This window comes from Balaenoptera physalus (genome assembly GCF_965194825.1).
Source record: "Balaenoptera physalus genome assembly, chromosome: 13".
Taxonomy (NCBI): domain Eukaryota; kingdom Metazoa; phylum Chordata; class Mammalia; order Artiodactyla; family Balaenopteridae; genus Balaenoptera; species Balaenoptera physalus.
In genome coordinates, this window is record NC_138892.1 from 11,008,733 (window position 1) to 11,023,636 (window position 14,904).

Consider the following 14,904-nt stretch of genomic DNA (forward strand, 5'->3'; position numbering starts at 1 on the left):
GCTGTGGTGTGTGTCTCTGGGCAAGTCACTGCTCCTCTCTGGGCCTCTGACTCTCCCAGCCACTGAGGGGATGCCGGGCTTTGGTCACAGGATTCCGGAGGACTCTGGCTTCTTCTGCCTGAGGCATCCCCTGCAGGATCCGGGCCCCCTACCGGAAAGCACTTTGAGGAGGGGCTATGGAGGGTGTGTCTGGATTCCTAGACTCTCACCCTCTCTTTCCCTTGGCTCTGCTCTTGCCTGCAGGATGAGCTCATCTTGTGCCCTCCCACTGTGGGAGACCCCAGCCTCTATGCCTCCCCCTGCCTGGGGGGCCCACAGCCATGCTGCTCTGCTCCCCCTCCTCCTTGGAAGCCGAGACAAGGGAATTATTTTTGGAACAGGAGCAGTTACACAACAAATGAATTATTTATCTTTGGGCATGGAGGAGAGGAGGCATTTTGCTGGGCTTCTTAATTCTGTTCTGGATTGGAGGGTGGCTGCTTGGGTATGTGGCCATGTGTGTACGGGCCTGTTGTTGTACACAAGACTGTAGGTGTGCGTGTGTGTATACACCTGTCGATGTGAGCATGCCATGGAGTTCTGGCTCACGTGGGGGCCTGTGGGTCTTTGTGCAGGCAGGTGGATGCGTGTGGACACTAGTGTGCTGGGGCGCGCGCGCGCGCGCGTGTGTGTGTGTGTGTGTGTGTGTGTGTGTGTGTGTGTGTGTACATGAACCTGGCCTGTTAACTCTCCTGTCTCCCTTCTTTGCCCACTGGCTCCAGACTCTATCCCCTCCTCCCTCCACCTCCCTTGTTTCTTTGGTCTCCCTCCTTCCATGTCCTCCGGCCCCCTCCTCCCCCGACCACCCCCCTTCTTTTATGTAACAGGGACCCAGCGTGCTGCTGGCACAGGAACCCCCGGGAGGGGGTGGAAAAGGGACTGGGGGCCTGCACTGGAGCTTAGTGGGGTTGCTCTGAGCCTTCACACTGATCTGTCACCCCCTCTCGGTGCTGCCTTTCAGGAACCAGGTGACAGATGGGTCTCTTCCTTCCTGTACCCGTCTCTCGCGCTCCCCCCTCAGAGCTCCGGTCTCCAGCCTCCCGTGGGAATCGTCTGAAGTTCTGAGCCCAGAACCCCAGGGGGAAGAGGAGGAGGAGGAGGGAGAGGAAGTCAAGCCTTGAGAGCCCGGACACCCTCCCAGCAGGAGAGGAGCACCTCGGGGAAGCAGACTGTGGGGCTTGTAGCCCCCGTGGCCCTGGCCTGGCCGTGGCGCCCGACACCTGTGGGTAGCACCCCAGCAGCCCCCCGACAGTTGGCACTGGCTCTGCCTGCCTCGCTTGGGGCCCCCAAGCTGGGGGTCGCCCCCAAGATGGTGGCGGCCCCAGGGAGGACTGTGTTGCTGGCCCCAGCCTCTGGCCGCTAGGCCACCTGCGCCCCGGCCCCCGACCCCGAGCCCGGCCTGTGAGGAGGCCGCGGCTGGAGCCATGCTGCGCCTGGGGCTGTGTGCGGCCGCGCTGCTGTGCGTGTGCCGGCCGGGCGCCGTGCGCGCCGACTGCTGGCTCATCGAGGGCGACAAGGGCTACGTGTGGCTGGCCATCTGCAGCCAGAACCAGCCGCCCTACGAGACCATCCCGCAGCACATCAACAGCACCGTGCACGACCTGCGGCTCAACGAGAACAAGCTCAAGGCCGTGCTCTACTCCTCGCTCAACCGCTTCGGGAACCTCACCGACCTCAACCTCACCAAGAACGAGATCTCCTACATCGAGGACGGTGCCTTCCTGGGCCAGTCGAGTCTGCAGGTGCTGCAGCTGGGCTACAACAAGCTTAGCAACCTGACCGAGGGCATGCTGCGCGGCATGGGCCGCCTGCAGTTCCTCTTCGTGCAGCACAACCTCATCGAGGTGGTGACGCCCGCCGCCTTCTCCGAGTGCCCGAGCCTGATCAGCATCGACCTGTCCTCCAACCGCCTCAGCCGCCTCGACGGCGCCACCTTCGCCAGCCTGGCCAGCCTCATGGTGTGCGAGCTGGCCGGCAACCCCTTCAACTGCGAGTGCGACCTCTTCGGCTTCCTGGCCTGGCTCGTGGTCTTCAACAACGTCACCAAGAACTACGACCGCCTGCAGTGCGAGTCTCCGCGCGAGTTCGCTGGCTACCCGCTGCTGGTGCCCCGGCCCTACCACAGCCTCAACGCTATCACCGTGCTGCAGGCCAAGTGCCGCAACGGCTCCCTGCCCGCCCGGCCCGCGAGCCACCCCACGCCCTACTCCACCGACGCCCAGAGGGAGCCCGACGAGAACTCGGGCTTCAACCCCGACGAGATCCTTTCGGTGGAGCCACCGGCCTCGTCCACCACGGACGCCTCGGCGGGGCCAGCCATCAAGCTGCACCACGTCACCTTCACCTCGGCCACCCTGGTGGTCATCATTCCGCACCCCTACAGCAAGATGTACGTCCTGGTCCAGTACAACAACAGCTACTTCTCCGACGTCATGACGCTCAAGAACAAAAAGGAGATCGTGACGCTGGACAAGCTGCGGGCGCACACCGAGTACACCTTCTGTGTGACCTCGCTGCGCAACAGCCGCCGCTTCAACCACACCTGCCTGACCTTCACCACCAGGGACCCGGTCCCGGGCGACCTGGCGCCCAGCACCTCCACCACCACTCATTACATCATGACCATCCTGGGCTGCCTCTTCGGCATGGTCATCGTGCTGGGAGCCGTCTACTACTGCCTGCGCAAGCGGCGCATGCAGGAGGAGAAGCAGAAGTCGGTCAAGGTCAAGAAAACCATCCTGGAGATGCGCTACGGGGCCGACGTGGATGCCGGCTCCGTCGTCCACGCCACCCAGAAGCTGGGCGAGCCCCCTGTGCTGCCCGTGTCCCGGATGTCCTCCATCCCCTCCATGATCGGGGAGAAGCCCACCACCTCCAAGGGGCTGGAAGCTGGGCTGGACACGCCCAAGGTGGCCACCAAGGGCAACTACATCGAGGTGCGCACGGGCACGGGCGGCGACGGCCTGGCCCGGCCCGAGGATGACCTCCCGGAGCTGGAGAATGGCCAGGGCTCGGCCGCTGAGATCTCCACCATCGCCAAGGAGGTGGACAAGGTCAACCAGATCATTAACAATTGCATCGATGCCCTCAAGTTGGACTCGGCCTCTTTCCTGGGGAGTGGCAGCGGTGGCGGGGACCCTGAGATGGCCTTCGAATGCCAGTCCCTCCCTGCGGCCTCTACCACCTCCTCGACTGCCACCCCTGGGGGGCTGGAGCGGCCTAGCTTCCTCTCACCTCCCTACAAGGAGAGTTCCCATCACCCGCTGCAGCGCCAGCTGAGCGCCGATGCCGCCGTGGCCCGCAAGACCTGCAGCGTCTCCTCCAGCGGCTCCATCAAGAGCGCCAAGGTCTTCAGCCTGGACGTGCCGGATCACCCGGCCGCCACGGGGCTGGCCAAGGGCGACTCCAAGTACATCGAGAAGGGCAGCCCCCTAAACAGCCCGCTGGACCGGCTCCCGCTGGTGCCGGCAAGCAGCAGCGGGAGCAGCGGCGGCGGAGGCGTCCACCACCTGGAGGTGAAGCCCGCCTACCACTGCAGCGAGCACCGGCACAGCTTCCCGGCCCTGTACTACGAGGAGGGCACCGACAGCCTGAGCCAGCGTGTGTCCTTCCTCAAGCCGCTGACCCGCACCAAGCGGGACTCCACCTACTCGCAGCTCTCCCCCAGACACTACTACTCAGGTTATTCCTCCAGCCCTGAGTACTCATCCGAGAGCACGCACAAGATCTGGGAGCGCTTCCGGCCCTACAAGAAGCACCACCGGGAGGAGGTGTACATGGCCGCCGGCCACGCCCTGCGCAAGAAGGTCCAGTTCGCCAAGGACGAGGACCTGCACGACATCCTCGATTACTGGAAGGGGGTCTCGGCCCAGCAGAAGCTGTGACCCTCTCCTCCCTGGTGAGGTTGGAGGGGGAGGGCCAGAGGCACGCGGGGAAGGGCCCGGGCGGCCGGGCGGGGCGCGCTGGGGGCCAAGGCCAAGGAGTGGACGTACACGCACACCCGCACGCACGCACCCACGCACACACCTGACCACCACCTGACTGTGAACCACCACCACCCGACAATACCGGACAGGAAAACAAAGACATGTTCTCCTTAAAGTTTACACACTGATACTGAAACCAGTCGTCTCTACTGTGCTGCCCAGGGACTCTGCCGGGGTGTGCGTGCTGGGTGGGGCCGGCGGGCAGGCGAGGAAGCCAAACGAGGGTGTGGGGTCTGGGGCTCTGGGACTAGGGACAGGTTTGGGGGCAAAGGAGCCCGGGGCGGGGATGGACCGAAACCCCCCTGGGGCAGGGCGAGGGTCCCCCAGCTGGGGACAGGTCACTTGGAGATTTAGTAGCAGGTGGACATTGGGCATCGTTTCCTTCCTTTATGGATGGGGAAACTGAGGCCCAGAGAAAGGAATTGCTAACCCCAGGGTCACATGGCAGGTGAGAGTCAGTCTCCCAACTTCCCGGCCCAGTGCAATCCCCCAGCCCCAGGAGCTCCCCCGGCGCCCCCACCCTCTGTTCACCCACTACCCGTTCTAGAGCTGTGGTCTCCTGGGGCTGTGGGACGTGAGAATCAGGAGGGTGCTTTTCCTTTCTAGAAAGCCCCATGGCCATGTTCCCCCCTAGCGTGGAGCTGTGATTCATCACGTACAGGGGCCTCTGCGCCATACACCGCCCCCCCCCCCACCGCCAGCACCCAGGAGAGGTGGGAGGTCCTGTGGACAGGGGAGGAGCAGATACGGGGACGGTCCACCAGCCCCCTTCAAGTGTCTTCCAAGTAGCCTGAGAGCTGCCGATGGGGTCTGAGGAGAGCAGCTGAGCCAGCAGCCACTGCGTCTCAGGTGCAGGCCCCGCGCCCTGGCCCCCCAGCCTCTCTGGGCCTCCAGGAGCCCTGCTCGTCCCAGAAGGGCAGCAGTAAACTGTGATGCCTGGGGGCAGTGGGGAGGTGGGATCTAACGGGGGCCTTCCTGCCTCTGCCCCCGCATCCTGGCCTCCCACAGGCCCGACCCCCGCCACGGGCCCTTGGGGCAGCATCTCAGCCTGCCCAGAGGAAGGAGGGCTTTCCGGAGCTTTTCCACTCACCCCCTCTTGGCTGCCCATCCCTGCCCCACCCCCCTGGCCTGAGGGGCTCCCATGTTTCTGTGGAAATGGCCACTCCTCCTCCCTTGCTGACCCCCATCCAACATCGAACAAAGCACAAACGGTGAGCACTCCCACCTCACCCCTGCTGGGAAGGAGCAGGCTGGATTCCCGGGGCCCCTCCCCGTCCCTGGCCAGCCTCTGTCGCCATGGCAACCCGGAGCCTGGCAGTTGGGACCGTTGGGCTCTTGGGGGTTCTCTCTCTCAGTGTGGGTGGTAGAGGGCGGTGAGAGAGGGTAGGGCCAGAGGGGGTGGCTGCCTTTCTCCAGAGCTAGGGGCTTCCTGGGGCGAGCTGCAAGGGGGTGGGTCTGGGTTCCTGAGACCGTGGGGTCTTGAACACTGTCGGGGTGCTGAGGGGCTGGAGTCGGATGTCCCTTCACCTGTGGATGGGAGGTGGGCCAGTGGGGGGCGGAGAGACTATAGCTTTGCCCACCTGCCCGTGTGCCCCTTGGTGCCTCACCCACCTCAGGCGGGGAAGGAGCCCACTTGGCTCTCCCCACCCTCCTGCCTTTGGCCTGTCACCCAGTTGGGTTTCTTGAGATTTGGGGAGTGTGACCGTGGGGTGAGGGTGGTTGCTGGGAGGGGACCGAGACCTGCACTGTGGGGGGGATTCTGACAGGGAAGCTAGTGCTGTTCCTGTAGGACCTGGGGGAGGACCGTGGAGGGCGAGGGGACCTTAGGGCTCAACCCAGCCCCTCTCTCACAACTACTTGGGGCACGGACCAAGCCCGGGGCTCACTTTGGGGGTGACGTTTGCAAAGAAAGGACTGTTCTCCTGGGGAGAGGAGGGGAGGGGGCCAGCATGGCCGTGCAGAGCAGACCTCCCCCGGCTCCCCAAAACCTGCCCCCCAACCCCTCCTCAGACCGGAGTGGCAAAACAGAAAAGCAAGCAGGCCGAGAAGCCAGTGATGTGAGGAAGCAGATTCCCTGTTATATTTGCATGACGATTTTACTGTATTTTTCTGAGCAAACATCTGTCGTGTATGTGCCAGTTTGTCCAGACTCCCTTGCCCCCCTCCCCGCCGCCCCGCCCCCGTTCCCACAGTCCCTCTGTTGTGATCTGACAAGCAGCTCTTGAAACGCGGGGAGGGGCCAGCTCTGCAAAAGACCCAAAACAGGTGCCACCAAAACACAGCCCCCCGCCCCACACCCACCTCCTGTCTTTCTGGACGTTGGGCCCACAAGTGCCGCCTCCTCTCCTCCCATGTGCCCTGGCCCCGTGCCCTCTTCCTTGCTCGGGAAGGACAGCCCCGGGGAAGGGAGCGTGGGGGGACCTCTCCTCTGTCCCACTTCCTCCCATTTTGCAGATGAAGAAGTCGGGACCCCCGAAGAGGGAGGGGGTCTGGTGATTTGGCTGCCGGGTGGGGAGGGTCAGGCACACTGCTGAGTACAGGAGGCCAAGAGCCTGGAGCTTCATGGGTGGCCCTACGGGGAGGTTTGGGGCCCTGAGGGAGGAACCTATAGGCGGAGGGGTCCCCCCCTGACGTTGGCCTGGCCTCGCTGGAGACAGAGCTGCCCTCGGGGCGGAATACTGGCAGCAGGAGCCAGAGCCGTCTTCATTCCCCCATCATTCCTGGTTGAAGATGACCTATAAAAACCTCAGACAGGCCAGCTTCAGGGCGCTCCAAAGGATAGATCCCCGTCTTAACCGCAAGGGTCTTCCACTCCCAGGAGGTGAACCGACATTCACAGCCCAGGTCGTACAGATCTTTGAGGCAGAAGAGGGTCCCCCAGCTGCCCAGGCCAGGCCGTAGCTCTGGGGAGGGGGCCACTGCACTGTAGCTCACCCTGGAGGCCTTCCTGCATCTGTGTCCTGTGTCCTGTTCAGGATAATTTTTCCTCGAGGGGGTAGGGCGAAATAGTCACGAAAGTCAAATGAACATTTATGTCAAGGAGTCTGGCTGGCCCGGGTCCTGTGTTTGTAATGGAGGTGAGCACGGTGGACCTGGGCCATGGCCTGGGTGGGCCAGGAGGGCAGGCAACCAGGAGAGAAGGGAAGGTACCGGGGAGGAGGGACGAGGGACCTGGTGGAGTGGAGGGGGCGAGCCAGCTGGAGGAGATGTGGATGCCGCATCCTGGATCTCCTGGGACCTGCCTTGGTGTTGGAGCTAATGGCCTTCCAGAAGTGAAAAGCGGAGGTCTGGCAGGAAGAAAGCTTAGTCTGGGGCGGCCACCTCCTTGGGGGTCCCAGGCTTGTTTCTCCCCTCTGCAGGAGGGGCCTGTATTGGCCGCCCGAAGGCCCCTCGCCTCTGACCCTTCCTAGGGGACAGAGCAGGAAGACAGTGGTGGCCTGTGTCCAGGCCAGGAAAGGACTGTGTGCGGGTCAGTGGGAGTGGAAAGACCCACTTGGGAAGAGTAGGTCTGGAGAGCCCTAGAGAGGCAGGGTGAAGAGGCTGGGCCTGGCCGAGGGGCTCCGATGGTTCCCAGCAGGAAGTTGCTCACCTGCCCCCCTCCACGTCCTGGGCATTTAGCAGAGGGGGAAACAGAGGCACAGGAAGGGGAAGGAAGGAAAGCTTCTAAGGTCTTGAAACCAGTTAAAGACAGACTGAGGCCAGGAAAGGGGCCCGGGCATGGGGGACAAGAGTGACAGGTCCTGGCTTATAAGGGGCTTACATGCAGTGAAGGGACAACCTCAAACTGTTCCCCAGTGATGGACACTGCACAGAGAATTAAAGTAGGGTGACGGAGGGCGAGGGCCTTGGGGAGCCCTCAGGGCAGGGGTGACCGGCAGCCAATCTCTGAACGACAGAGTCAGAGGATTAGACTGCTGGCCATGGGAGGATGAGAGGGAGCGGGAGGGAGGGAGTAGGGTTAGGAGGAGCTGGATGTCCCCAAGTACCTCCTCGGGTGCCACCACTACCCTGGCCCTGCCCTGCGAGGACCCCACGGTTTAGCAGCATCGCACCCCACTCCTGAGGGAGCCCTGGGGTGTCTGGCCCCCACGGGACTTAAGGGGCAGGGCTGAAGCTTGCCCGCCAGGCCAGTGTGAAGTTCGGGGCTCGCCTGACCACGATGCTGATCTCCTCTCTGCCAAGACTTCTGCTCCACGGCCACCTCAGTCCCAGGAGCTGCCCCGCTCCTCGTCCATCCTCCCACCTTTCAGACAGAACCAGTATTTAGACTCCTTGCTCTCACGCCTGCTTCAGAGTCCCCCCCGTTAAAGGTCCATCTCTGCTGCCCAGCAGTAGGGAGAGGAAGGGGGGTCGAATGGGGTGGCGTGAGAGGGTCTGGGCGGCCCCTCCTTCCCCTGCCTCTCGCCAAACAAGCACAGGGCTGGGGAGGGCCGAGGGGGTCTGCGCTTGCTCCCTCCCTCCCCAAGGAGCCGCCAGCCCCTCGGCCCTGCCCTGCCGCCTGGCACCTGGTTTGGGTCTGCAGAGTTGGGCTCCTGGCCCCGGGCTACGAACCTGTGAACCCTAGCTGTGTGTGGACCTTTCCTCCCTCGGTGGGGCCTGAACTCTCCTTTTCTTCTTTTTGGGGTCGGGCGGGGGGGAACTTCATTTATTTTCTCTTCCCTATATCTGCCTCCCCCTCCTCCCGATTTCCTGTTTTAAACTGAATGGCACGAAATTGTTTTCCTCAACTCGGAGATTCCTGTATGGAGAGAATCAATTTCTATATTTGCAATAAATTTCTTATTTAAAACAAGAGGGCCAAGGTCTTTGTTGAATGCCGACCCCTCCCTCTGCAAGCTGGAGTCCCAGCGCCTCCCCTTTCTGGTGCCTGGTTCCCCTCTCCCTTTCTCACCAGAGCCTCACACTCAGGGTTAAGGAATGGGGCCCATCAAATGGGCAATGCCCGCCCCTGGTCAAGGAAAAAAGAAGTGTGTCCGCCAGACAGGGTGGGCCAGCAGGGAACTGAAGGGTCAGTGTGCCTCTCACCCCCAAGCCTAGCCGGCTGGGGGGGCCTCGTGGCCTCTCCCCCCTGGAAACCTGGAAGCCCGTATGCCATGTGCCCCCACTCCCCTTCCTGGTGTCCTGGCCTCCATCACTGGATCCAGACCTTAGGGGTGGAGGGGCATTGGGGCATCACTTAAGTCTCAGCTGATTCCTGGGATTATGCCCCCTAGTCAGTGTCCAAGGGCCCCAGTTTCTCATAGGCCTGCCTCTAACTGCTCTCCGTCCTCAGAGGGTTGGGGTGATGCGGGAGGACCCTAAGCAGGTCCCCTGGCCTTGCCGAGGACAACTTCCAGACTGCCTGCCTCTTCCAACCCGTCTGCTGTCCTTTTCTCGCTGGGCCCCTGACCTGGGCCCCCTTACCTGCCTTGTCCCCCGCCCTCCCCCCGCCACCAGTCTGCTGCCCTTTTCTTCACAGCTGTCAAAAATCCGTGCTCCTTCTCAGGGATCAAGAGATGCAACTTGTCTCTCTGGTCAGGCACGGAGCTCGGGCCCTTACCTGGTGACCTCAGGCTGAACTGCCAAACGTTTGCTCGGGCGGGGGGAGCCCGGAGCCCACCTCCAAGCCCCAGCCTCCGTGTCTTCCCAGGAGGCAGAGCCCCTCCCCCTCTCTTCCCAGACCCCTGCTCTCCAACTGCTGCCAGCCCTCCTCTGGGCAGCCCCTGGGTTCAGCCCGGATTGCTCTAGGGGAACTTCGACTGGCCTCCCTGGCACTGAGCTCTTCCCCCATGAGTGATGCCACACGGAGGCGTTCAGCAAGCCCCTCCCCGGGGTCAGCAGGCCCTGTGGCCCTGGTGGCTCTTGGCCCATGGACCTTTCCTGATAACCTTTTGCCTCCCTGGGAGTTGGTGTGGACTGGGGGGAGGGGCTCCTTGGAAGGGCCCAGGCTGGAGCCGCAGCTGGCCTCCTGTCCCCTCCAAGCTGCCCTCAAGCACCCTCAGTGCGACTGTCCCAAGGTGGCTGCAGCCTGGGCCGTGGTCTCCCTCTGCTAACTGGTTCTTCCCGAGCAGCTCGTGTCCTGCTTCCTGAGGGAAGGTTCACTGTGAACTTGTACCGTGGCAGGAGGAGGAGAGGGGGCAGGTTTGTGGGGGAGGGTTCAGAGGAGCAGGTATTGGAATCTCACAAGTTCTGTCATCTCAGGCCTGCAGTTGGAACTGGCCTAGGGTCCCCCAGCCTGGCTCAGGCTCAGGGTCACCCAGCCCAGCCGCCTTCCCCTTGCCATCCATGAGGCCTCCCCATGCCATTGTTGTGAGGATGGGGGTTTGCTCCCCCTTCTTCCAGGATAGCCCTCAAGTTCTGCTCCCTGACAGTAGAGTACTTAAGGTGATTTCACAGCAGCTGAGGTATTTTCCTCAATGTCTTCCAGACTGTGGGGTTGGAGAATCCAGTTCTGAGTCTGAACTCTCTCTTGGCCCCAACTCACCCCGCTTCCCTGGGTTACAGGTCCCAATCTGCAGCTTCTCAGCCTCTGCATTTGCAGTCTCCTACAGGGTTAAGGAGTCAGCCCCCAGGAGCCACCTTCTCAGGGCTCTTTACCTGCAAGAAAGGAGACCTTGTGCCTGATGCAAATCAGAGGCGAAGGTTCTGTGCACATTCATTGTTCTTCCATCGCCCTCCTGTGGCTCACCTGGTCCCCATTCCTAGCCCTGCTTTCGGCCCTGCTCTTAGGGGAACTCAGCTACTGTCTCCTTCCTCGGGCCCTTAGCTCTCGGAGTGTCCTCCCCTTCACCCTTGTCTTTGGTCCCAAGACATCCTGATGTGTGAGCCTGGATGGCAGGGTCTCTGGTTAACTCAGGGCTCACCTGCGTCCCCTCACACTGGTGCCTGGAGGGATTTGTGACTGGATCTCCACGGTCCATCCTCCACGTGAGGTCCAGGGCTGCCTCTCTGCCTGGCCTGGGTCCCCTTTCTCTTCCGCTAGGCCTGGAACCCCAGCTGGTCTGTCCTCTCTCCTCAGTGCCAAGTCTGCCACACCCATTCCTGCCTAGCTCCCCTCGGAACCGGGAGCCCCACCCCAAATCTCCTTTCTTGGGCTGAAACAGCCCTCCCCCAAGTCCCTGACAGCTTGTCTTGGGTCCTCATGGTTCTTGCCAAACTAAGCAAGATCATGTGTGAGGGAGTCACAGTGACAGGGGTGGAGACATGGGAAGTTGTAGCCTCTGAAAGTCCTTGTCCTCAAGATTCTTGCCTTCCCTTTTCCTGACCTCCTCCGACAACTGCCCCTCCCTGTCGTTTGGAGAGCTACCAGAACCTGTAAGAAGCCCGCCCATCCACCCCTTCCTCCAGTCGCTCTTGCAAACAATATTTCTGGCCCCCCTCTATTAGCGAGGCACAATAGCTGTGAACTGACCAACTTTGCCCTGGGCTCTGTTGCAGACGACGGAATTCTCTATAGCTAACTGAGCTGGGGAAGGATTAAAGAGAGGGCACCAAGAGTTGTACAGAATTATCGGGAGGGCTGAAGACCCAGACTCGAGCTTGTGCTTTGTGGACTAACTTTCTAAGCAACAGCGCAGACCTGGGCCACCTAGCAGGCTGCTGCCCCCTTGGTCCATTAGCAGGACCCGGGCTGCTGGCGCCAGGACCACAGGAGCCCAGTGGACGCCCGTGGAAGCTGGTGATGGGCTGAGAGTCCCTCTGCTAAGGCAGGGGATGGTCACAGAAGCATACCCTCGGCCTCATTGCCTCCTTCCACATCTCTCCAAAGAGTAACCTATCTGCAGACCCGAAACTGCCTGTGACACTCAGCTTCAAGAGGGTCTTGCTTGGTGGTCCATTTTTAGCTTTCTGGTGTCCACAGTGCCAGGAGGACCTCTGCAGGGTGATGGGCCAATCCCACCTATCCATCGCACAGACCAAGTTGCATCTAATTCCCACAGCAACCCTGTGAAGTAGGTGCTTTATTTAGCTCTGTTTTACATTTGAGGAACAGGATCAGCAACAGGAATTTCCCTGAAGTGGCATTGCTCATCAGGGGCAGCCTGGGAGGGAATCCCACCCCATTTGACTCCCATGCTTTACTTGTTCCTCTAGATAGTTTCTTCCAGACATCCCCTCAGGCCAACGTCCAAAGGCCTGAGGCCCAGTTAGGACATGGCAGGATGTCCCAACCTGTAGGCCAGCAGAGGACAGAAGGAAGGCCAGCTTTGAAAGAGGCCCAGAGCCTGTGACTGTCCTGAGCCTCGGACTTAGGTAAAGATGTTCCAAGGTTTGTCAGACCCTGCGTTCCAATTCTTGCTGTTAAAATCCTGGCTACTTCTAAGCTACCTGTTACAAATTCCTTATTTCAAGATGAGACAAATGAAGTCCAGAAAACAGGGGATGGGGAGAGCCTTTCCGGTCATAGCGTGGCATGACCTGGGAGGACAGAGGTCGGGCCTTACAATATTTCGATTAGGCCCCAGACATGGGAAGGAAAGGAGGCAGAGGGGACCAGGGTCAAGAGGGGCCCTGCCCTGGGCTGTGCACATCAGAGGGCCTACTTTGACCCACTTCTGCCCCGCCCCCCGTTTCTCCCTGCAGGGCGATGACTCTGCAAGGCCGATACGTGCATGCCCAGGGTCTCCTCACTTCTAGACGCTGCTCAAAATACCTGGGATCCCGGGACTGTCTGCCCAGTTGGCCTTAGGTCTGCTTCCAGGATCTGTCTTTCCAAGGGCGGACAGGGCCACCCATGTGGGCACAAGAGATGGCCAAGGGGTAGCCGTGTGTGGGAAGTGCGGGCAGAGCCTAGATGTGTGGGCTGGGGGGCTACGTGCATGCACGTGAGACCCCTTAAGTTGTGGGACAGCGCTGGAGTGAGAAGAGAAGGGGTGTGCGGTGGGCCAGAAAACAGGGGCTTGCTTTCCCTGGGCTGCCGCATTCAAGGAGTCCAAGAATTTGAATTCAAATCTGTTGTAGGTCATTATGAAGGCATATTTGTCAAAGCAGGAGGATGTGCTAATGATTTCTTAGCTTGATTTATCCCTTAAATATTTAGACCTACAGTATTTGAGCTTCCCTTTGTACTCTTGCCCAGGTCTTGCAAGCACGGGGCAGGCGGGGGTTGGGGGGCGGTGGCTGGGCTTCAGGATTAAGGGAGCCCTCGGGGAAGGGTTGGGGGAGGGACCCACTGTTTGGAGGAAAAGACTCAATAAATGGTTTTGGATGAGGAAATGGTTTTGCTTTTTTGTATCTGGGCTAGAGCAGGGTGGGCTTGAAGGCCAGTCACAGAGGAGGAGATGACACTGCAAAGAGGGGAGGAGATGGGAGCAGAGATGGCACAGCTCGGGCCCGGGAGTTGGGGGGTGCTGGACTTTGGCCTCCTGGAGGAGAGAGGGGGTGAAGGAACTGGCTTCTGGGGGAGGAGTGATGGCAGGGATAAGGGGAGGTCAGAAAGGCCATTTGAATTTGCGGTGTGTCCTCCCTTTGCCTTTATCAGCTGAGTAAAACACCTATTTTTTCTTCCCTCTTCTGCTGCTCTGCAGAATCCCCAGCCCAGGTGGTTTTCCTAGTTTCTTACTCTGAGGGTCAACCCACGAGCCTTGCTCTATGTGCCATCTGGGGCCCTGGCCCTGGCTGGCATCTGCAGTGGAGAAACCTAAAGGAGACATGGCCTCTGGCTGCTGGGAGGAGCACACTGGCCAGGGCCAGGCATGGGAGCTGCCGGATGTGATTATCCCTTAACTATTTATAAAGTTCCTTTCACATTCTTCAGGTGAGGAGTGAATGCTGGGAATGTAACCCTAGTAGATAATGGGGCCTCATGTGGCTCAGTCTCTGAAGCGAGTACCATTCCAAATAGCACAGCCCCACCATCAAATAGCAATGAAAGAGGAATGCCACTCTTTGCTCTCTTGAAGGACATCTAGATTGCATTTAGGATTCACAGCAATCCTTCTCATAAGCCCCTTCTTTATTCTGCTCATTTGTCTCATGCGCAGAAGCTGTTCCAGCTCCCCCATCCCTCCACTTCTCTGGTGTTGCTGCTGTCTGCTCTGATCCCAGAACCCCCATTTTTGGTCCATGGGTCCCCCTTGCCCAGCCCCTTCTGGCCTAAGGACTGTTCTGGCTTTAAGACCTGAGGGTAAAAGTCTCCCCACCAATGTCCCCCTGACAGTTGCCAACTGATTCCTCATAGTCAGTCCCTGAGCTGTCACTGGGCTAGGACTGCCGTGGGCTGCTTTAGGGGGTGGGGAGGAGAGTGGCCCGTGGTTCCTGCCCTGGAGGACCTCACTTAGGGACAAAGCACCCACTGTGTGTCGGCATTGTGCCTGCACAAAGTGCTAGACATTTAAACGTCACAATAGCACCATGACGTAGGCATTAGGTCATTAAATCTTTGCAGTATGACAGTGAGATAAACGTGGTTCTTCTTATCCCCAGTGTACAGACCAGGAGACCGAGGCTCAACAAATGTTGATTAACACAGGCAAGGTCAGACTCCCACAGATCATGGCCCCGCCCCAATACCCCCCAATACCCATCAATAAATGATATGTCCCAGGCCAGGGTAGAGCCGAGGGCTGGACTGACCACCAGGGGGGACCCTGATAAGAGAAGGAGTATGGTGGCCAGGTGACGAGCCTTGGCGTGCCTCCCCGAAATCCAGAGCCTCAGTTTCCACCTTTGTAAAATATACCTACCTCACCAAGCTGTAGGGAGGTGCTGAAGACCTGAGAGCCGAGAAGCACTCCTACCAAGGCCTGGTCCAGGGAGGCTGCCAAGAATGTTAGTGGAATGAAGGAGGGTGTGACAGAGTGGGTGACACAGCCGTGGACGCACATGCTTTGTCCAAAAGAAACAGACCCCAGAGAGGGTGCTTGGGGGCTGCTATAAACCAGAAGAAGGAGAGGCAGAG

The 14,904-nt window shown here is 60.3% G+C and overlaps 1 protein-coding gene across 11 annotated transcripts in view; it reads left to right on the top strand.

Annotated features, from left to right (window-relative positions):
• ELFN2 (extracellular leucine rich repeat and fibronectin type III domain containing 2) overlaps positions 1 to 7,266 on the top strand; it is a 56,472-nt gene extending 49,206 nt beyond the window's left edge. For 10 of the 11 annotated variants that reach the window (XM_082420015.1, XM_082420014.1, XM_082420017.1 and 7 more), the window contains one exon: positions 1,001 to 7,266. In XM_082420015.1, the coding sequence (XP_082276141.1) occupies positions 1,464 to 3,923 (2,460 nt within the window). In that variant the 5' untranslated portion in view covers positions 1,001 to 1,463 and the 3' untranslated portion in view covers positions 3,924 to 7,266. Of the gene's footprint in view, positions 1 to 453; positions 485 to 1,000 lie in introns of those variants that run through there. The other variant, XM_082420022.1, reaches the window with a different exon arrangement.
• The last annotated feature ends 7,638 nt before the right edge of the window (positions 7,267 to 14,904 follow it).